The sequence below is a fragment of the Nothoprocta perdicaria genome, unplaced genomic scaffold (assembly GCF_003342845.1).
Source record: "Nothoprocta perdicaria isolate Ctin4 unplaced genomic scaffold, notPer1 scaffold_14, whole genome shotgun sequence".
In the NCBI taxonomy this organism is placed as follows: domain Eukaryota; kingdom Metazoa; phylum Chordata; class Aves; order Tinamiformes; family Tinamidae; genus Nothoprocta; species Nothoprocta perdicaria.
This window is the reverse complement of record NW_020454538.1, coordinates 7,124,739-7,149,132: the sequence shown is the minus strand read 5'-3', so window position 1 is coordinate 7,149,132 and position 24,394 is coordinate 7,124,739. Positions and strand designations below refer to the sequence as shown.

Here is a 24,394-nt window from a genome sequence, read left to right as displayed (position 1 = left end):
CCTAATGCTGGACCAAATCTGGCATTAGCTGACATCAAGTTTTGAGGCTGTATGACTAAACATATTCTTTCCAGCGCTGGTTGTATAATACCAGTGAATAATGTATTTGATAAAAGTTTTCCCATCAAAGGCTGAATAAACTTATTTCAGATAAGAGTAACTCAGCCTCCTCTTTTCACAAATGTTGCTGTTCATACATTTTAATAAAACCGCCCACTTCTTGCTAATGTGGGCTGCACGATTTCATTCAACTCTTTCTTCCAGCCGTAGTGGAGACGTGAGACCTCCCCAGGGGCTTCTGCAGCTTGAGCCCCAGCCAGGAGCAGTGCCGGTCCTGTGGCACCAACAGTGCTTCCAACAAACATGTTCTCCGCCGAAACAGATTTTCCCAGGGAGCAAATGTTAGCTGCATTGCCCTTACAATTTTACACCATCATTTGATGTCACCAGAAGCCAGGCTTTGGTCAGAACAAGGCAGGTGCGTGGAAAAGAAATTACAGTGACATTTCAGCACCATTGAAGTGCCCTCTGTCAACTATTTGACCTGAATGCACGTATATATATATACACACACATACACAAACATATACATGCATTCACATATGCACACACACATACATATATATGTACATAATTTTTGGTTGTAGCACAACGTACCTTGGGTTTGCTCAGTGTCCCATGCCTGTCCTGCATGGTTAGTGCAGTCACACTCTGTTTCACATACCAGCAAGCTCTGCTTTTGTTCTATTCACCTAAGCTATTCAGCAGCAGCTCGGGATAGGAAGTAGCTAATGGAAAATGGTGACAAACTGAGCATTACGTTCCATTCTGCCAGCTGATCCACTACAGAAAAGGGGTATCTTGCTGCTAACAACAAGAGCATCTTGCTAACAGCAGCAAGATGAGTTGAACAGTGCTAGCCTGTGCTACAGGGTAGATTCCTGTTGGTTCATTACCTATGAGCCTTTCAAGGCATCCAGCAGCTTGGTGAAATAAGATAATGTCTACGTGATCAGATTCTTTCTCTTTAAAATGGGCCTTTCCAGTTTTACTTGCAGTGCCCTGTACCAAAAGAATAAGCTCTTATTCAAAAGGTTCCCTCGTGAAATTGCCCATTTAGTGTGTCAGCAGCAAATAACTTGGGAAGTTATTTGAAAACAGAGCCCTTTTATCGATTTTCAGAGATGTCATGGGCAGAACAGTGGCATCCTGAGTTTTACCAGGACAAGTTAAAAGGACAGAGTTCGTTGTGAATCTCAGCTAACACTGAAATGAGCTCACACTCATTTTCTTGCTCATCAGCGTGAGGAAAATATATAGAAGACTTTTGAGTAGGTGAATGGGAAAAGGCAAGCAGAGTGTGGCTTCTGTTCATATGTACTCCTAAGAATTGTGGCAGCTTAAGATGCTACTCACTGAATTTTCTTGGTTTGTTTCCCCAGGTCTCTCCCATTTCTTTTTACTGTGTTCTTTAAACAAGTACAAACCCTCATTATTTCCAAGGACAAATTGCAGGAACTGAGAAATGTCACATAAGAGAAGCAAATTAGAAAACGTATCAAAACCAGATAAAAAAAAGAAAAGCCATACAAGCCACAAAGCACAGAAAACCTGCCGAATGCTTATGAACCCACGCTGATCAAAGAGAAAGCAATTTGCAAATTCCAGGCACAAAAGGCATTTAAATTTCTGTTGAGTCCTTAAAAAAGAATTAGATATCACAAGATATGCATATGCAAAAGCCAAGCCTTTCAACTTTTGAAGGGAGTTTTTTACCTACCAGAACAAATTATTTTACTTTTGTTCGGCAACAGTGAAGAGAGTAAATTATTTCATTTATCAGATGACATTTTGCAAATAAATGAAAGTGCTTTGCAAACACAAAGAGTGCAATATCCCCAGTCTAGGTTACTGATGATAGATTACTACTGGGGACGGGACCTGAGTACTCTCTAAGACATGTGATGCCCTATCAGATGGTCCAGTTCTGCCTTTGGGTCTGATAAGCTCTGTACTGTGTGTACAATGTGCCAGCCCTTCTCCATTCGGGAGAAATACCAGAAGAAAGAGCACAAGAAGAAAGGACGGCTTTCAGGCCTCATCAGAGAGAAATCCATCCTGCCGTCAACAGGGGATCATGCTATTCCTGGTAGTATACAAGTGAGCATTCCTGGTAGTATACAAGTGAGCAGATGAAGGCAGAGCTCAACCCTGCCTGGGAGAACATGGGAGGGAGAGATTTTGTCATGCTCCCTCACCTCAGTATTGCGAAGTTGTGACAATGTGCTTGCTTGAAATACTTCGTTTAGCCAAGGAAATGTCATCTCACAAGCTCTACATCATCTACAACTTAGGTGTCCGGTCAAAATTAGTAATTTGAGAGTCCCTGTAGTCCAGGAAGAGATGTGGATAACTTCACAAAATGATTCAGGCTATCATTGTAGACATCCAGCAGCAGAGAGAAAATCGGATCTGTACGTTAAGCCTGGCCAAATGGCTTATGTTAGATAACAAACTTCCAGTGGCCAAAGAAAACTGAAATCAATCCCATTCCATGTTTTTAGGTGATGGATTGAGCTCTAAAGAACAAGTTTCTTTCACTAAAAAATTAAAGTGATGATGCCAGAATTTTGAGTGTGTAGAAAGCTTAATCCTTGTAGTAGATTTTCTTATTGCTTATTTTGCTTTAAAAACAGGCAGCTCTCTATATTTTCATGCAATTTCATTTCCATGTGTGCAGAAAAACTGTGGCCCAACCAAATATAGCCTTTCTGTCATGCTGTGAGGCACAGTTTGGTTTAATAATGGGCAAAAAAGCTATTACCTTGCCAAAGAGCTTGCAGCTGCAGAGACTGTGATAGTCACACCTTAATCCAGAGAGCTGGAGATAACAGCAAGTATCTGTAGGATACCTTGGCTCAGTAAACTCTTTTATAAACTGTGCTTAAAGGGCACCTGTAATGTCCATCTGGATATTGTCTACCAGTTCACTGGCAGCTCTGCATCTCCCGTTTGCCAGTCATTCTGGCAGGGACTATGTCAGTGGGGTTTTTTTTTATTTTTTTATTTTTTTTTTCATTTCTGTGTGTCTGCCTAAGGGCTTTCTCAGAGTGCTTTACATTTATTCTAGGGCTACTTGAATTGCTTCTAGTTTCTGCCAAGTGCACCCTCATCTACAACAGCCGCCTTTCCCTGTCTGTGTTCTTTTTGTCGTCCTTCTGGCTTTCTTTAATAATCCCTTTGCATTAACCTACGTTTTACAAAGAGAAGTGTTATACAGGTAGCCTGCAGGGCATATACTACAGATGACCCTAATTTCCACAGTTTATCATTTCATAGATGGATAATGAAATTATCTCCTTCCTTTTTTCTTCTCCCACCCTGCTATTACATTTTTGATCATGAATCATTTTAATAGATTCATACAGTAGTAGGAGATTCTAACAGAACTGAAGCATCTCTCTATATTCAAGAGCATATTTATGTCGGGTTTTCACCCACATATACAATCTTCATTATGCTAGTTTTGTACTTTGTGACATTACGAGCATCTTCCTGCTTGATGCAGTGCGACAGTTACCAGAATCATTTTTCTTGTGTAGAAATCTTTTACTGAACCCTGGATGTTGCTTAAAAGCTGGAAGTGATTTTAGTACAACATTTCTTCTCAGTTCCAGTGTACTAGTAAGAATTGTCTTATTGATAGCACATTGGTGTTGTAATTCTAAATATAATAATTAAAAGTATTAATATTTAATTTTATATAACATTGGATAAATAATTCAAAGGCTTAGGCCCTTATTCTAGAGAGACATTGCAGTATCCACACTGTTAATTGCATGCATCTCCTCTCTGAGCCAGGACAGTGCAACTTCCCTAGTCTCCTGCATTCCAACTGTGAAGGATGAAGGGGATGCACCAAGGCTCCTCTTATCAGGAAGATCAAATTAGCAGTGAAACAAGGTCTGAATGAAAAGGGGGTGGGGGTAGGAGTGTAAAATCTTTGATTAGAGTAGGTAGATGGGGGGAAAATAATATGAAGTAAAAGAATGTGACAAACTTCAGGCTGAGCAAAGCTTCAACCAGTAGCAGCATATGGGCAAATGTCTGTTTTTGCTTTAATGTTTGCATTACCTCTTCAACTTGGATGAGCAACGTGGGAGTATTCTATCATTTCCTTGGAGATTTCCTTACAGTGTACGCTTCATTTTAATATGTGACAAAATAACATAACTTCTTAAGGCAAGAAGTTGACATTTGCATAAATTTTTTATGACTGCACTAGTTTTTAATGTCTCAGGAACTGAATATATATTGCCTATGATGGGGTAGAAGACATTTCTTTAAAGTATATTGCCCATTTAAACTTTGTACTTCTCTTAGAAATGGATTGAGCAGCTTTCAGGACAATTCTGAGAGTCCAGATGAGAATGGTCTGAGCTGTACAATTTTTCCCTTAGCAAATGTATGGAGGGCTCAGGAAAAAATAGAGAGCTGATCACGTGAGGGAGTTTCACCTTTGAAAACATTTTATCTGGTAGGCACGAACTGTAATGAAGACACTGATCAATGAGAGTTTTGTTCTCCTGAAGCTGAGCTGCTTTCTTGACTTTTTTTTTCTTCTTATTCTGTTTATTCTCTCTTTCCTATATGGGAGTTCATCATGGGAATCCCTAAAGGTTATTTTCAAATATTTTTATGTCCTCTCCAAATACCAATCCAAACTTCCCTGGATGAGTTTTACAGAAGAAAAAGCAAAATCCTTCTTGTAGTCGAACTAAAACGAATAGGAAATAACCTCTCTCCAGTGGTCACCATTTTAATTCATTTATTTATTTGCTGATCTTGTTATACACAAGAAAGTTTGGAACGTTTTTGAATGCAGAGGTTGTTGCTTTGTAGTCTAAAGATAGAAACAGCTTCTTGAGCTTCTTTTCGTTATATTTTGCCTTCACGGTGAGTATTCTGTGTGTAATCATGTTATAGTCTCCTAGTTTCCTTCAGTGACATTGTTCCTTTTTGCATATTTTGCAGACTTTGGTGTGGGGTTTATGTGTCTGAGTGTTTAAATATGAGCACAGGCCCTTTAACAGATAAATATGAGTTTCTTGTAGTAAAATAGTGGGCCCCCTTCTGATATACAGATGCTGTTTCTATGAATTATTAAAAAAATAAGAAAAACAACCAAGCAAAAGGTAGAATATTTTTTGAAAAATAGTCAGAAAAATAAACTGAGCATCTTATGCCAAGCTTTGAATGTTTGGCCCATGAGCTCACAATTGGGAGCTTAGCTGAAAACGGCACCTGGGAAGCGCTCTTGGGAGTGCAGAGCAGTATGGAGCGTGGCCAGAGGGAATCCTGCCAGGAGAGGGAAACGGTCTGAAACTCAACATCAGCAGTGACTGAGAGGAAAGTGGAGAAGCTGAGAGATGCTCTATGAAATGGAGGGGTGATAGGGGAAATGGAGTTATGTGCTGCTGTACAACTGTAGAGTTGGGGGACTGAAGCTAGCAGAAGTTTGAATATCTCTCTTGTTTGTTGTAAAGGATTGAGCTTTATTTGCCAGCCTTGAGAAAGGCCTTCGAGAGTTCTTCATGCAGATAGCAGTTAATACATTGGCATGAAAAATAACCTGTCCTGTGTATTACTAGGAGAGGTGCTTGTGTGGCAAAATGCAGTGCTGGATTTGCTATGTAGCTCTAGCAAGATGTGATAAAAAATGAGAGATGGTGCTCTTTAAAAAAAAAAAAGTTAAATCAATAGATTTACTCTTGTCTCTTTTAAATGCAAGTGAATCATCAATAGCTGACTTACTGTTAATAACCAATAACAATTACCAATATAGTTACTTGGCAAGATGTGCTGAGGTGAAAACCGATTACCAGAATGCTGCATTTTAAAGCTTAAAAGGAACCTGTAATATGCATTTGTTAATTTAATGCATTATCTAGACTTACGACTTTAAAATCTACAGAGACCCCCAGCTTGCCTCTGTTAAATTTGAAACACTGCAGAATTTTCCCTGCTGATGTTCTTTCAGCTCTTCAGATAGTGTAGAAATACTCTGCAGTATTTCTACAGTACAAGTGTAGAAATACTCTGCAGACAGATCCCACTGACACATGCACATACACATGTACAAAGAGTTTAACACTAATTAAAATAGCAGTTTATTTCCCTGACTCCCACAGCTGAAACTAAAAATTCTGAACATCCAGGCAGAGACATCCATTTCCCGACAGGAGTCTTTTATCCTACCATTATTATTGAATGTTTGCTTTTTGGGAAGGAAGATACAGCATTATAAGTAATAATGTAAAATACAAAGTAGGAAATCTAAAGCCAAGAAATGGAATTATTAAGCAATTGTCCAGATTTTTGAACATACACATCACACAAGAGTAATTATTTAATTCTGAGCCATGGTGTGCAGGTTCTTTATACCTTCAAAGAAATACTTGATCACCAGTTTGAGTCCATCAGACAATGTTTTTGCTCCCCGAGATGAAAGGTAGCTCCAGCTGTTTAAGAAGAGCCCTGTGTGGCAGTGCTGGTTCTCTCTGGGCACTGCAGGTGACTGGGCTTGAGGTGACCATGTGGCCCCAGCGTCGCTGGCATCTCTGTCAGAAGGTTGTGGAGATAGTCAGAGACTTTGCTGAGACAAACAAAGAGGATATTCTGTTTAATGACACCAGCTGTGAAAATTCCCAGGCACGCAGTTTATTTTAGCTATGGCACAATTTACTGTGTGTAAGGGTGTACTTCGTTGTGTGGAACTAAGAACTAGGCAAAGAGCACCAGAAGCAAGACTCCTGCAGAACCTGCCTGCGAGCTTGCGATAACACATTACAATAATTTGACAAAGGAATATTCCCCACCGTATTCATAATCCCATGCATCCTAAAATTTTTCTTATGTTTTTAAAAACGTATTCCACAGTTCAGAGATCTAAATATAGGTGTCTATATTTGAGTTGGGTATTTAGAATCCCAGTGTAGCAAGTGGATAACCTAGTCAATATACTTAATTCAATTCAAAAGGCATTCAGCTCATCCAAAAATAAACATTAGTCAACTCACTGGTTCTTCACACTCCAATGACTGCATTGGCTAGAAATCCATTGCCTATAAATAGGAATATAAGCACCTAATTTACACTCAGATAACCTAATTGAAGGATCTTTTGAGCTAAATCCCACCCCTAATTTCAATTGAATAAGCAGCAAGAATAATCTTTATAATAATCGAGGGCTAGTAGTTACTGTAATGAAAGTTTCTCTGCATAAATCCTGCTTTTTCACTCGTGCTGTATTCAGGTCTTGTAACCTTAACCAGGATGTTGCTAATACTATAGTCTGTGGGCCCAAGTAATATTGTGGGTGTTTCATTCCTTACCCAATTTCAAGAGAATCTGGCATAAATAGTTGTTTGTTTGACTCGAAGCACTATGCTGCCTACTCATCTTAGAATAAAAAGTCTTCTTAAGAGACATTATAATGGAATATGAGTTGTGTTCTTGGTCAGATATTGTCAGGCCTCATCTATCTTAAACAGCTGTCTGCAAGAATACATATGCCTGTTACTTTGGGAGTTTCTTAGTAAATTTTCCTTTTTGAAAGCTTTCAAACTTATTCCTAGAATTAATGTATTATTTTCCAGGATAGGTGAAGCTGCAGATAGAGGTGTGTCATGAAACTTACGTCTGAATGTGTTAAAGGTTGATTGGAAGGAGCAAGTGCAGTGTGAAATCAGATATTTGCCCTTCTGTTAGTTAGAATTAATCCATCTGCTGGTGGATTTCACAAAAATAATTGCCAGCTGCTTCTGACAGATCAGGTAGGGAGCAGTTCAGGTTTTTAATCAAATAGCTGTGGTTTTCTTTTCAGTCATATACTCTCTGTGCCTCCAAGCCTGCATTAATGCAGTTCACTTTACATACATCAAACCTATAAAGCTACCCAGATGCAGGGTGGCAGAGCTCACTTGGCTCTTCTCTGTGATACATCTTGGCAGTGTCTAAGGTGGTCATTTTGAGGAATAAAGACCCAAATACTTGTAGTTGTTGTTCCTGTGTTGTGGGCATGACCCAGTAGGAAATGATGGCAGTGGTGAAGGTGACTGGGGATCTTACATTCCTTCTGGTATTTGGGGTTTCAGAAAATACAGCATTGCTACAGGACATGTTTGTATTTACTTGCTGATCTGTAGGCTCACTCTTGGCTAGATCATGCTTCTGAAGCTTAGATCAGTGGAAATTGTGTTTGAAGGGAATCTTCGCTGTGCCACTTCAAAGGGGTTCCCACACAGGCCTTCCCTGAAAGCCTTCAGTCTTTGGAAGCTGCTGTCACCTTCCCTTCCTGCATCTGAAGCCCATACAGTATTTTAATTGCCAGCCAATCTGGCTGTAGTGCATGTAGTAGTATGTACTGTAATTTTGTATACATTTTTAACATCTGTTTCCTTCATGTATTATTATCATGTATGCTGTTACTCTAAGAGACTTCTGTATCTAGAAATTGATAGGGCTTTTCAGCCAGATTTCAGTCATATTTCACAGCAATTATAAACTGCAAGCCGTGACTCACTGAGGAGTAGTCTCTTAAACCCACGTGTTTGAAGCTCTTTATATTTTCTTTCTGAGTTTGTCTGATAAGCTGAGCAAACTCTTGAAGATCTGATAAATCTGAATGGATTTATTCCATATGCCATGCAGTGAAAATGATGCAACAGCTCTATGAATTTTAGTCACTGCAAAACACCCCACTTTCCTCCTTAAGCTCCTTTTCAGCTGATAAAGCAAAGCATGCTTGTCAGCAATGTTGTGCTCCTCCTGATTTATCTTTAGGCAGAGGACAAGTGCCCTCAATTCCTACTCTAAAGTGCTTTCACACAGGGATTTCTGCCTGTGTTGGAAGAGGACCCATCTCTTTTCCTGGAAGGAGAGCAACATTCATGCAATTGTTGGCAGAGCTCATGCAGAGCATGGGCTTCCCCTCACTCCTGTCAGAGCTTCTCACATGGGTCTTCACCTCTGATGAAGGAAGCAGCACCATCACAAATTAAACATCCTTCGGCTGGATCGGCTTTTCCAAAGCCGAATTCCAGCCTGTGTCTAATGAGCTGTTCACTTCCCGTGACTATCAGAGGGGTTATCTGTTCCCAAAATCTGTACTTGTGCCCAGAGAATGTCTCAGCAATACTTGAAGCTACAATGTAGAAAAGATTAAGCCATCAGCTGTGAGGTTACCAAAAAGTTACTGATACCTGGTGGTTCTAAAGGGCTTCTACATATGCACTAAAGATGAACATTCAGCTGAAAAGAGAACTTGCTCTTTTTTTAGTATCAGATTTTACTAAAAACATAGATGGAAATGAGGTGATATTTTGCTTTTGTCTGTAACCAGATAGCTGTTCATGGCCCTCCTCAGAGCAACCTGGTGCCCTAGTCCTGAGTAATGATGTCTGGTGTTGGTAATAGAATGCAATTCTAGCAAAATAAGTAGAAAATTTCTCATTGCTTTGGGTCTTTCAAGCAAGTTTAAACCACTGTTAAATTGCCTGTGAGTTCCTGTACCGGATAAGATTTACTTGGAAGAGAACCTCTGGGTCCGCAACAGGAATTCTGGAGCATACTATGCTTTTTGTTATGAAAAAATCTCAATTATATAAAACATGATGCTTTCCAGCCTCAGTCACTGAGACATTACACAATGCAATACATTGGAGGCAAAGTACTGATTCACTTTCTTTTTCGAACAAATCTTTGTTTGAAACAAATCTTTGTAGGAAGCTTTAGCAGTAGGGGAGTTTATAGGACTTTAGAATCTTAATCTACTTTTCCTGCAATTACAGGATGTAATTACCTCTATGATAAAATCATATTCGATCTTCAGGAGGCAGCATCCGCTTAAATATTCTGTATTGGTATTTTATTTTAATCTAGAATCTATGCAAATAAATTCTGGAGCTAAACCTAGCCAAAGATGACTGTTATCTCTCTACATGTCCCCAGAAATGTGAAAGACTCACTATGGGATTACTATATTTGAAATAGCCATTTTCTTCAACCCAGGATCTATCCCATCTATTACATGTACTGCTGTAAAACAAATTCTGAAGACCACTGTCCATACCTACAAATGTAGATATCGTTACTGCCACCTATTGTTACAAGTGGAGAAATGAAAATACTTGGATAATTGTGTTTTTCCAAAGGAAGATAAAATTGGAAAATAGCAGAATTGTTCCAGTTCTTTGTAGATAAGTGTATTTTAGAGGCTTCCTTACCACCTCTGCTTTCAGTTGTGTATAAAGTTGGCTACTACAAGTGCTAAGAAAATTCAAGATTTTCATGGGTATAAAGATTATCACTAAAAAGCAGTCCCATAGTTATCATAATGCTCCGCAACACAGTAACTTGCTTTTATATATCTAGATACCAGAATCCACAGCCTCAGGCTTGGCATTCTGATTCTCCTTATGAGTACATAGGAAGAGGTAACTATAAAGTCAGCATTTTAGAACCCTTAATTAGCAAAAGCTCCTTCACTTTTTGTACCTTCACTTTCTTAATTATCCTGTGATAATTATTACAGCAATTATATTTTGCACATACACCAGAAAATGGTCTTGTTGATTGAGTAGGTTGCTACACAGAAAGCAAAAATAAAAATTAAAAAAAAAAAAATCACTGAAGTGTTATTTTCAGCTGGGTAATAGGATTCTGATTAGTATCATATGAATGTGAGCTATCAGATAATTAATTGGAAGTATTGGAAGTAATTTCTGCATTCTTCAAGCAGAACTTGTGGATGTCAGCTGTGCTGGAATTTCCTTCCTGCTCAATAGATGAATAGCTAAAAAAGACTCATTCTCCTGTACATCCAGCTCATCCAGCAGCAGCCGTGCTATAGTAAACAAGTTGTGTAACTTGCCTCAGGTGTCAGTGATTTGGCACAAGTTTAATTAGATCAGAACTAGTATTTGAAGGTTTCATCATCTCATTCAACTCTGCTTTTCCATTTCACACCTATTACCTTTATTAGCAGAAATTCTTCCCTTATTCTTGCTTCATTTAGAGAGTATGAAGTGTGAAACTCTGCTTCTGAGCTTAATTATTCAACTGATTTAGATACCAAATATGTGGTCCTGTGAAAATTATATACTCATACAAACAAGCATCTGGATTTTTTCTTTCTTTTTTTTTTTTTTTACTAATCTTTCATAAACTAGTACCAAATGTTCTCAGCTAATTTCCACTTTTAGAAAAGTCTTCACATTTCATCATTACAGTGATTGATAGGGTCAGGTCATCTCATGGTATTCATCAGAGCAGGAGCAGAGGGCTCTTCATCCAAAGCTTCAACAAATTTGCCATAAGAAAATATATATGCTCACTTTTTTTTACTGACTGCCTTACTTGAACTTGTGTGTTACTTATACAAGTGTCTGGTCTAAATACCAAGTGAAAAGGAAGCCAAATCCTGCAAACGCAGTCCTTCAAGTCTATTTGTGAGAATCATAAATTGTTCACATTTCTTTTCATAATCATATATTTTTATAATATATAGATATTCATAATATATGGTTCACTGCAGTGCTCTGATAGAATGCTAAAAAAAGAATGTTGAATATTCCATTGCTGAAACTCATTGTTTTCAATTCATTGCCACTTTTATGGCTGTTAAGAATTGTTATACATCTACTATTAATCTTAATGAAACTTGTTCCAAACTATTCAGTTCGTTATGATGAACTGAAGGTGAAAGTCTGATTTAATGTGAAAAATCAGCATGACTAACTCAAACTAAATATTTTTATATATTTATATGTAAAATATAAATATATTTTATATTTATATATATATTTGTACAAGATTCCGGTTGGATATAGTCTGTGCTATATAAATGAGTTATGAGCAAACAGCTGAGAATAATTTAATATTTGAGAGAATCAGGAACTCAGTAAATAGATAATTACCTCTGCATGACTTAAGATCTTATTCAGAAATTGTTTTTTCTGTGTCCTTTTCTGTGTCTTTTTTAATGATGACAACTGTATTCCAGATTTTCAGATAATATTCAGTACATCTGTATTCCTATATCTTTCTGTAATGCTCTCCATATCCAAGAGTATAAGGAATGTTTACTTTTAGTCATGATTATTGGGAATATTTTGAAAAACTGGATATATTTAGGATCTCACAACAAGATAGTGGAGCTACTTATAGGTTTAAAAATAGTTAAGGGGATTTTTTGTATTCTTAACAAAATTTTCTTTTTTTGAGAAAAACATAACTTTAAATCTTTTTTCTGAATAAAGAGAAAAGTATTATTGTAAGCAATGATCTTCATAATTAAGAAACAGATTTACATCCTAAATCTTTCATTTTGGTTTTTTTTTTTCTGTTTGTTCTGCACAACTTACATTTAGATTGTCAGCGCTAAGAGAACAATTCACAAGAGAAACATTAATGGAGATGAAAACACGTCTACTTAAGTCAACATAATCTCTTCCATTAATTTCAAAGGTCTTAGTTTGGATCTTGCTTCTTTTCTGTCCTTATGAGAATAATTTGTTGTTTTCAGTTGGCTGTTTTGAAATGGTCTACAAGAAACGAACAATTTTCTGCATGGACATAAGCTGCATTAGCTATAAGCCAACGCATTCTAAGTGTCAATATTGTTCTGACTGCATCCAGAGATGAGCATCGCTTATGATCCAGTTTAGTTGCATGTAGGCTTTCCCATTTGTGCTGGAGGAGATTTGTAAGGATTTGTAGTGTTAAAGGTAGTTTATAGAAAACTACTTGGTCTTGAAGGTCTTTGCCAACCACTTTAATTCTATAAGCTTGTACACAACTGAGTTTTCTAAGTTAGTTATGTCTATTTAATGAAGAATTGAAATCACAACATTCTTCATTCATAGAAAATAATCAGCCATCATTTAAAACTGGAAATACTCCCAATAATGCATTTAAATTTACTATTAATGGTAATATTCATAGGGGATCACTGTCCGATCACTTAAGTCTTCTGAAGCTCTAAAGAATAGAAATATGATAACGTATTAGATCCCACTCTGAGTCAGCAAGGGAAAGAGCGAAATCCAAAAGACATAAATCTGATAAAATATATTTTGGATTTGGCTGATACCTAATAAAGGGATAGAAGCTATTAAACACATAAATCCAGACCCATTCAGGACTGGTATAAGTAAAATATCTCCTTCAATAATATTAAAAAACAGCTTAGTTGGCAAAGAACACCTGCCCGTTTGTTAAACCAACACATGAAAGCTTTTGATAAAACTGAGAGAAAATGCAAGCAAAAGCAGAAAACTACAAACAAAATTTAAAATGGCAGAAACCAAATGTGCAGTGTTTGTATATTTGCTGCAAAATATGAGAGCAGCATGAAACAGATGGGCAGTGATAGTTCTTCAATTCTCTCAGGTTTAACAACAAGCAGAGACCTTGTCTCTGCATTATTTTTGGTATATTTGAAATACATGAAGGGTAGCCAGCACCTGTACTAGCCGGAGAAGCGCTTTCCTAAATTAATTAGATTAGTCTTAGCTGGAGAACCTCTAGCTGGTAGTGCTCACATACATGAGTAAGTCCTTGTCTAAGCTCCCCAAGCATTTATATGCAATTAGATCTTGCAGTAATCAACTTCAGAGCTTAATTCACAGTTATATAAACAAAATCTTGCTTGTTTAAGTTATTTCATTTTTAAGAAATGCAAACCTTGCTTTTATACTCCAAAAGCAATCAGGGAAGCTGTATTGACCTTCTAGGTAGTACTTATTATTTTAGATGCCTGTTATATCACATATAGCAAGGCACTGCGCTTAGCTAAACAACCCTAATCTGTTCTCTAGTCTCAGGGTATTTTTGTTTTGTTTTGTTAGTTTATTTGTTTTTATATTCCATCTTTCCCCAGATCTTCTTTTTCAGTTATTTTCCTTTAGATGATATAAAATCTGGAGACCTGGAGGAGGACATACAATTTTTATGCTTTAAATTAGAGCATAATATTTTTTCAATTTTTTTTTTTATAGCTACTCATAATTAGTTATTATCACTATGTTGTAGTAGTCAACTAAAAGTAGTTTCTTTCTTCTGGTAATGAAACTAGTTACCTGATGGTTGATTTCACCAACCACAACCCTAACCCCACCATTTCTAGATCACGGCTTCAGGTCCAGCCTAGATCAATAGTTACAGTGCATCTATAAAGATGCGCATGAAACTTTTTTTTAGAGATTTTTCTGAATTTCACTATTTAGAGCAAATAGCATCACCACAGTACTTCTCATTCCTTCTTTCCTTCCAATCTTCTTTCCTTTGACTCATTGATCTATGAAAGGGATATGAATATGCATCCCCTGGAAAGATAATTTAATCCCTACTAGTAATTCAAATTCTAACCTTCTGATTATATATTATATTTATATAATATACTTATATAATATATAATAATCTATTTATTATAGATTATATATATTTTGTGCCTACTCTTATTTGTCTCTGGGATTGACAATGTAATCATCTAGCTTTGCTCATTCTTACTGCCATTTTTCAGAGTATTCTTCAGACAAGACACCCTTCATTGTTTGCCATTTCATAACACTAGTAAATATTGTTAGACCTCCTCAGTACCAAATGGTTAGACAGTTCAATTTTGATCTCCTGTCATGCTGAAGATTGGCTATTTATTATTCCTGGTTTTTTTACTTCATGAGTAACCAAGCCCCATGACAGAGTTTATGATTGAAAACTATGACAACCTTCCATAATAGGCAGCTATACTGTACCATATCAAAGCCTCACTGATTTCTGCATAAACATTCCTATTCCATTTGTCCTTTATCCCTTTCTTGTAGCCAAAAGGAGGAGGGTGTTGGACTTGAGCTTGTACATATTATTTTTCAAAGAATCATGGAATAATTCAGATGGGAAATGATCTCTGACGGTCCCAAATCCAACCTCCTGCCCAAAGCAGGGTCAGATGTGAGATCAGATCAAGCTGCTAAGGGCTTGAGCCAGTGGAATCTGAAAATCTCCGAGGATGGAGACTTCACAGTCTGTCATCTGCTTAGTTTAGAAACTTGTTTTTACCCTAATCAGTAACATCTGAGGGGAAACAATAACTGACCCTGTAAATATCTGAACCTGAGTCCTTGTTATCACTGTGAGCCTTTCCAGTGAGTTGAGTGGATGCTGACTTACACGTACAATGAGTACAAACTGGGCAAAACTTCCCTTCAAGCAGAGGGAATAGCTTCAAGAGTGGATGGCATTTCAGCCTAGGTATTATAGAAGATGCAAATTGATTATTAATAAAGCTGAACGATCTTTAAAAAAAAAACTTGGAAAACATACGGAAAAGTATCTTTTCTTTCATTTTTCAGTAGACAGTTTCAGTATGACATTGTTTCTAAGCAAACAAAGGAAACTAGAAATAGTTTCCACAGGCGGTAGCAACAAGTGTAAATTAAGCTCTGCTTTTTTTTGATCTTTTCTTGCCTGTTTGCACCTCTGAGCTTCTTGGCCCAGCTATCATAATAGTTGTACTTGCTCCTACCACTGAGTGAAGAGCTTGAAGGTTTCATCTACTTCCAATTTTTGGTCCCTACTCTGATTTTGTTTTGTGAACAAAAGGAGCTGGAGTAGCACCAGCCTAGACTGAGCAAGTTGTGTTTGTGAGTGAGAACAGTGATTAGAAGAATTCTGCTGATTATTACTCAGAGAATACTTTGAAGGCAGCCCAGGTTGAATATAAAATTTGAGTTTATTACTTGCAGAAATGCTTGGCTTTCTCTTGTGAGCTCGTTCAAGGGATTTGGATCATGAAATTACTGTTTCAATTTGTTTGTGTAGCTGGGGATGTGCATAGCAGGAAAATCCTGAATGTATGGAATCCCTAAGGATAGAATTTGATGTATGCTGTTTGAATTGATCTATTAAGAGGAAAAATGCTTTCTGGAAATCTGATGTGCAGTCAAAATAGAATTTTACTTAACGTTTTCAAATTTAATCTGCTTAACTAAAGGATGTTTATGTTTTAAATCTACCTGCCTGCATAAACAAGGCTTGAACCGTTGAAACGTACTTAACTAGACTTTTGTTTAAAGGGACTAGCTGTCTTCTGTATAATAGATGCCACAAGTGTGCCATTCTGAATATATCACAACTGCATTGCTCCTAAACTTGCCAGGTCTTCACACTGACTGTGTTGAATCCCCCACGAGCACTTACTGTACAGACCTGGCATGTTAATGCAATGCACTGTACAGCTGGTCCTGCTCCTCTACAGTCTGTGGAGCTGTCAACCAGCTGCCTGTGGAGAAGTGAGGTTTTAGCACTGGGCTATAAACTGAGGACAACCATATGAAAAAGCACTACCAGAAAGCAGGCTCTTCCCTTGGACGTTGCACTTTTTTTTCTCCTCTGTAATGTGAACCTACTCATTGTGCACCTCGAGAGGCATGTGCTTCCAAAACAGCAGCATCCTGGGTTCTGGAATAAAGTACCCAAGAAACTTGCTCCACTTCTAGCTTAAGTTAGCCCATGACTTTTACTTGCTGTAAAAACAGTTCAGAATAACTTATTTCGAGATATGAGACAGAGATGTGAGTGAATCAAGGTGCCTTGGGCGCTGGTGGGTTGGGCTGATTTCCTCCCAGCAACAGTGCAAGGTCAGTGGAGCACGCGTTGGAGAAGATCTCATACATAGGAAAGGCTGTACAGTGTGTTTAGATTTGTGTCTGGAATAAACCACCGTCTGAATTAGTCACAGATAGATAAGCACAGATCTGATTTTATTGCTCAACTGTTCCTGAACATTGCAATTGCAACTGCATCTAGAATATATTTAAGGTTATGTACAGATGTAAGGAGGATTTGTCAGTATCTTTTTTGGTGAGAGTAACACTATACATTCTATTTAATCGTGCAAAACCATAACAGATATTCACATAAGATTGTTTAAACTCATCTTAAAACAAGATGGAAAAGGCATGGGTTTGTAATTAGCAATCTCTGGGTGCCACATCATCATACATATGACAGTACTTTATAAAGCTGAATTTCTACTTTTCCTCAGTTTCATTATCAGTGAAATGCTAATGAATCTTACCATTCCAAATCTTAATTTTGATTTTATTAAACTGGGGAAAAGAGTTTGGAGGCAAAGTTGAACATATCACTGTTGTCTGTAAGACACCTTATCTTGAAAGAAAGGGTCTCATGTCCATTTCTTAGCCCAGTTGAGACATGAAGGGTCTGCTTGATGGACTTGGTGTAGGCAAGCTTTAAAAGGTTTAATTTAACAGTCAAAGGTGTTTCTGTTGAAAGTCATTTATATATCCAAACATAGATATATAGATGGAAGTCTTTGCAGCTTGTTTGAAGACTCATTTAACAGCTTATTTTAATAACTTGCATTAGCTTCTCTTTTGAATCCAGGAGAAAATTCAGACCAAGCGGTAAATGTTTTGCACAACATGCATCGACACATCTTCCTCTCTAGACAGCAGCACACCAAATGCCTGACTTCAAATCTGTGCTGAGCACAAGTGCAAGGCAGTGCTACACAACACCCAGGTCCTCCTTAGGAAGCTGAAGGGCAGGACGAATGATGGAGCCTATGCAGAGCAGCAAAAGAAGAGATGAGTTTCCATCAGAGCAGCTCCACAGAGCGAGGAGTGATACTGACCCAAGAAAGGTAGTGGAATACCTGTAAATGTGGAAGGGGAAAAGCTGTTTCCTCCCTCCTGGCAGCAGCCTGAGCATAAAGCCAACTTCCAGATGATCCCAAAACTGCAGCAAGGGCAATGCTACCTCTTTGTGCTAAGACCTAAGGAGAAGAACTATGCTTGTGTTTCGTCTTATCATAATCTCCTGCCTTACCTTCCTTTGCTTCCCCAGGCTGCTCTCTCTCCTATAGCTATATATATGCAGGTTTGGGATTTAAAACTAGAGCTGCTAGAGTTATCCCAGTAGCATAAGACAGCTGAACTACAAGTCGTCAGTGGTCAGGTGCATGAGCACGGCCATTAGTAGGCTCTACCACAAAGGTTGGGTCACTGGTATTTCTGATTAAATGATTTTCTGGTCTTGTTGCATGAAGAGTCCCAGAGGCACTGAGATACTGTCACAATGCAAATCTTTTCTCTCGTTCTTCCTGCTGCTGTAAGGAATAAAACATGAATGAAAAACAATTCCTTGTCAGTGCTAACTGTGTGAAAACAGAGCGTCATGGAACAGAAACTGGCACAGTGTCTTTGTCACACATGTTTTATCTAAGCAGTGAAAAGACACAGATAAAAAGATCTCTTGTCATTGTTGAATAGTATGGTTTTCATTGGATTTTTAAAAAGTTACATGTCCCAACCCTTCTACCTGGATGAGAAAAGCTTCAAAATTTGCAAGTCATCTTTGAGTATCAAATGTAATACACTCCTTTTCTTATTTTGCAGGGATATCAAACCTGACAACATACTATTGGATGAGCATGGTAAGTGGTTATTAACTCTTTTCTCTTCTTCCCAGTCCCCCCTCCACTTTTCCAGAAAGCTCTTCCTCTCAGGACAAACACTTCTTTCTAAATTTAGCTGATCTGTTGTCCATTGTGCATATGAAACAGAATTATTCCATTGATGGTTGAAGGGACTACCTGATGATCTAGGAGGACTATAATTATTGTATTTTATAGAGAAGTGCTTTATAGAATTCTCTTAATGTTATTCTGCTTCCTTCACTGTTCCTATCATTTTAGGGGTTTAGAACAATGGGACTGAGATGAAAATGTTTAGAGCTTAGAGCTGTTGCACATTTTTCCTGAAATGAAAAAGAAATTAAAGATGCCTTTAAATCACTTCATGATCTATTAGCTAGTGTGTCTAAGGCACTGTTGCTGTTAACAATTCTGGTCAATCTGCAGGAACCATAGATTCAATAATTTGAAATATGAACTTCTGAACAACAGAACTGGCAATATTGATATTATATAAAATAACTCTGAGATATTTAAATTCTTCACTAGAGAAGCGCCTGGTGTGTCTGCATTAGTGTTAACCCTCCTCCCATGCACAGTTTTCCTGACCTTGATAAAAGATGTGAGTGCACAGGGAATAACTCATTTTCCTGAAACTATCCTGGCTTTGAAAGTATATTTGAGATTTTTACATGGTTATGTGGAAATTAAACATGCCTGCCCCTTTTGAAATGCATAGCTTTTCTGAACCCATCTGTTGCAATATAGCCAGGTTTCTAAAAACCTCGCTGATAATAACTGAGAGACTGCCAAGTCATGCCAAGTTTGCACACACAGTAGCTGACACTCTTGTATGTAGTACAGATAAAGGTAGAAAGTTGCTTTTTAAATAGCTTGTAGAGCTTGACCTTCCGAGGGCAAACCAGATATGAATTTGCTCCAAAATGTTACTACGCTGAGATTTCCCATCAGTGCTGACTCATGTGGCTCTGACTCCAACTTGATATTTTTTTCTATCTGTCCCCTCATTCACCCCATCAGTTGCATACTCTTAGAAACTCACATAGGTTTGAAATCATATGTATTTTCCTCTGCTTAATCGTAATCAGTCTGTCTCAGACACCTTTCAGAAGAAGGGAACCAGGGTACAGACCTCCATTTCTGCATTTATTCTTTGTGCAAGAGAATGGGCAAAGAATGAGACCAAGTTGCCATAATTTGAAATTTTGGAAATAATATGAAATGGCCGATATCCTATATGTTTTTTTTAGTCCAACCCATAGCTTGCTTTCCATTTTCTATATGCAAATGTTACAGCAAAAGTACATGTCTTAGATGCCGATCAGAAGCCTTCCTACAGAAGTTGAGGTATTGACAGCTCTCAAATATTCAAGACAAGAATTGAATATTCTTTAAAAAATTCAAGTCACTGGGCTCAAACACTCGAGCTTGTTAAATACCACTTTCTTCTGCCACAGCTGGAGTCAGCTCTGGGCTCTCCTATGCTGCAGCTTTTGTTCCATCTTCCCAATCTGTCCCTTGCCTTACAGAAAGACTTTTTTTAACCAAAGCCTTTACTGAAGTACATAACACTTCACGTGTGTGCTGGGTTTTGTTAAGTGAGAAGAAATCTAATAAAAGGGAGAGAAAACAATGCAACACTGAAGAGGCAATTTTCATTGCAAATGAAATATTTGCATCAGTCTGAGTGGATATTATGTGATAGGTGTTTTGCAACAGGCTGTCATGCTGGCACTCTAATGGGGAGAATCACTTACAATACTGCCATTTAAATGACAGAACTTAATATTTATCTGTCAAAAAAGAGAATGTATTAGTCTGCCAAGATCCTTGTAGCTTTTCATTCTACTTTGCACATGAAATTGCTTTTACCTACTGCCATGAGGTGGCTGTATGCTGTTCAGTTATCTCTTTCAGGACATTTTCTCCCAGGGTGTTTTATTGCAGAAATAAACTGCAAACATGCTATGCACCTGCCATTGGCTTCAGCCACCACAGAAGGAGAATGTCATTTTATAATTTGATGCAAGACTGAACTATAAACACTAATTATTGTTATGGCAGCCTGACACACACCCCTTATGAAGAGATTACTTTTATCTACTTTCAGTTTTTGTCATATTTTTCCACATTCCTGATGATGTTTTCAGAGCTAAATCTCTAAGGAAGAGAGCTTCATAAGTGGTTTTTGAGAACAAGCTTCAGGAAAGCATGCAAACCATTTCATTGAAAACCTCCAGTGCGTGTTGATTTGGAGTAGCTTACATTTTGGCACTGGATGTCCTTTCTGCCTTTCAAAACACTGCAGACCTGGCCCAATTATAGACTCTGAGATTTGAAGTTCACACAGGCATGATTGCAGGCTTCTTGGAGATTGGCAGGTGCATTTCCCTGAGACTTTGAGCAGTGCTGAGGTTAGACAGTAGGCACTGAATAACCTTCTATTGAAATTGCTGTTCCTTAGTCAGGCATCGGCAGAACAGTCAAGATCAGAACAAAAAGCAAGTCATTTGTTTAACTCGTTTCATCTTTTGGCAGCAAATGTGGTAACAATCTCCTTCACTTAACTGTATCATGCTTAGAGCCAGCTCCATCCTCGCCACTGAATGGGGCTGGGATGATGATAAAAAACAGGAACCTGTTTTTGAAAACTCTAGTTAAACACGTGACATAATTCATGTGGCTCAATCCTAGTGGTTAATTTACTGTAGAATAACTAATATCTTCAGAGATATTAGAAGTTTAGATATTAGATGTTTTAGAAGTTTGACCCAAGTCCATGGTTGAGTTGGAGAAGAGGGTACCTTTCTATGAACTCTGTCCTCTAGAACGGCTTTATCAGGTGTAACTGCAGGCAGCATAATATTTATATCATGCCATATGAAAAGAGTCCTGAAATGGAAGATGCACAACCAAATAAGAGATTTAAGTATTAAAAGTTTGCAGAAACTTTTTCAAGCTAGATTTGCATTGTTTACCTTGCCTGGCAAGCCAGGACTAGGAAGCAGCACTTTGCCATACGTGCTGGAGCAACTTTAATTCTACTTGTAGTAAACTACCTCAGGAAAAAAAACTGATGTCAGGCTTGGGCCATCAAACCTGATTAATTCAGTTAAAACCAGCTGTCTAGCTGGTCAGACAGCAAGTCCAGGGGCCAATTTATGTCACATATCTTTCATCTTGTAACCTACTGTCAAATGAGTGATCATTTGGGACCTGCTGCTGTTACATGCACACTCCTCTGCTACTGTAAATCTAATTTTATAGTTATTGTACTGGAAAATATCTTTTTTCATCCTGACTCCCTTTTTGCCCTGAGGAGATGCAGAAAAAAACAGGCTGATTGTAACTTGAAGTGGATGAGATAGCAGACAGGTGTCACAAGTACATGAGATTGTAGGAGATCGCTCTTGTTAGAGAGAGCCATTTTCAAGTATAGGGCCACAAAATTCACTTCAGCTCATGCACAATGTTACTACTCTGAAAAGGTGGTTATTGCACTTGATGTTCATGGCACAGAAGGTTCTGGGGTGATCAGCAGTGAAGAGTTGGCCCTAGCTGGTAAGGATGAAGAGCAGCATGTGGAAAAAGTGTGGCATCACTCTGGTGCCAAGAAAATTCTTCTAGCTCTGATGAACATGTAATAGTATACTGGAAATGGTATAAATTTCCAGATTATTTTCTTTCCACTAGAAATCTAATATTAAATAAAGCAAGGAATATTTGCATGCTGGGCTATTTTGACCTTTGATTTCCCTTTGTGTAATTGCAGGACATGTTCATATCACAGACTTCAACATAGCGACCATAGTGAAAGGCTCGGAAAAAGCTTCCTCCATGGCTGGCACAAAACCCTACATGGGTAAGTTTTCAAGACTATTATAAATATGTAATAAAACTCACACATTTTTGTTACTTAGAAGTGTATTAAAAGATTTTTTTAATTCTAAAAGCATCTAATAAATGTGAGCAACTTCTTTTTTTAGATAATGAGTGTCAGCAAAGGAAAGCATCTGAGATAAGAAGATTGGGGAATGGTTTGGTCTCTGCAGTGCTGTTAGATTCTGTTGTTGTTTTGTGAGACAATTTGAGAGAGGTTCAGCTTGTTCCTTCATGTAAGTCCCCACAGTGTACTGAGAAGCACATAGGGTTGTAACTATATTACTGTATATTTAGCAGAGAACACACAATGTAATTTTAAAAGCCCAGGCTCATCCTTAACCACATAGTTGAACTAACTTCCTCAAAAATTTATGTCTTGTTTGGTGTCCTAGAATACTAACCACTTACTGTTTCTTGGCTTTAGGGGACATTTTATGTTTTAATTGTGTGAATTTTAAATGTGTAGATTGAAGGCCGTGGGAATAAAATTCTGTTCTCCTGACTTCATGTGTTTAAGAGTTAAGCATCTTGACTAAGCTAATAGTTCATTTCCTGAAGGCATTTTTTTTCTCCACAAGTTAGGATAGTTTTCACAGATAAATATAGCTGTAATTTGACTTACTGTGGCTTCACCTGCATCTGCTGCTTCGATTCTGTCCATGCATAAAACTGCTGTAACCTGAAGGGAAGATTAGCCTAAACGGAACTTATCTTAGATGGAGAAACTGGTCTAAGATGGATGTGTGTCCCCAAAAGGCTTTCTCTGCCAGGCATGCTCAGGGCACATCTAACACCCATGCACTCTCAAAATACCAGCACACTAATATATTCTGGAAGCATGGACCAAAAAGCCACTGTTTCTTTGCTTCTGCCTAGTAGCATAGGGCTCAGAGTGCCTGCTCAAGATAAAAACATGCTCTTCATGCTGTGCTTAGATGAGCTGGTCAGCACTGCACGTGCTGTATATGGAAATAGGGTGCTGAGATGGGGTGCTTGGGGCCAGTGTCCAAGTGTTCACCCTTGTACCCTGCATCCCTGGATACAGTGAAAAGAGATGGGAAAGGATGTCACAGCCTGCCTTACACCGACTGCTTAAATTTAACAAGAATTCACATGAACATTTTACCTGTATGTGGTGTTTTGATTTATGAAAAAAAAAAAAAATCTAGAGATAATTTGGTCTCCCCCACATAGGCACACACAAACATACAGAGCTGTACAACTTATATGTGAAACTAACTTCAGTCACTGAAGTATCCTTACACATGGGGATTGAAATACTCTAAAAATTCCACTATTTCCAGGACAATCATTTTGTGTTTCTGGAGAAAAAAAAAGTGTATATCTCTAGGCTCACCAGTTCTGCTTAAATAGCTGCCTGCAGTCTTTTATAAGCCATTGGCATTAGATGTGCAAATTCTTGTTATATGCATTATTCAAAAAATCCTTTTGGACAATAGATATTTTGCAGGAACAAATTTAGCATATATTTTTTTCCATGTTTATATATGATGATGACAGCAGACACAATAGCAATAGAATCTTCTCTATAATTTTATTTGGTAGTCAATTAAATGACTGATATAGTGGCTTTACACTTTTAGTCTTGAGGCGGTCTCCCAGTTAGGCATTAGAAAACATATTATGAAAGATAACAGAAGAAACTTGAGTATTTGCTTAGGAGTCATCTAGCATTTTAGCATCTGCCTGTCATAATTTGAATATGAAGTATGAAGAGATCATCTGGGTGTTAAAATCATCAGAAGCAGATTAATTCAAATATTCTGCTCAGTGTTAACAGGAAATTTAGCATCCCTTGGAGATTCTTCCAGCCTATTTGCACACACAGATGGACACCACCTTTTTAGTTATTTTGTTTGCATATTTGTATTCACAAGAGAAAGCTAGCTAAGAAGAGAAAAAATCTGTAGCAAGCTCTAAATATGCTCTAAGTAAACTCTAAGGTTTTGTATTTTAGGGATCAGTTTTAGG

General features: G+C 37.8%; 1 protein-coding gene across 1 annotated transcript in view; it reads left to right on the top strand.

The window, feature by feature from the left end:
- Window positions 1-24,394, top strand: part of STK32B (serine/threonine kinase 32B) — a 147,225-nt gene that overhangs the window by 86,958 nt on the left and 35,873 nt on the right. The window contains exons 5-6 of the mRNA XM_026034222.1: window positions 18,483-18,520; window positions 22,293-22,382. Coding sequence (XP_025890007.1) covers window positions 18,483-18,520; window positions 22,293-22,382 — 128 coding nt within the window. The remainder of the gene's footprint in view (window positions 1-18,482; window positions 18,521-22,292; window positions 22,383-24,394) is intronic.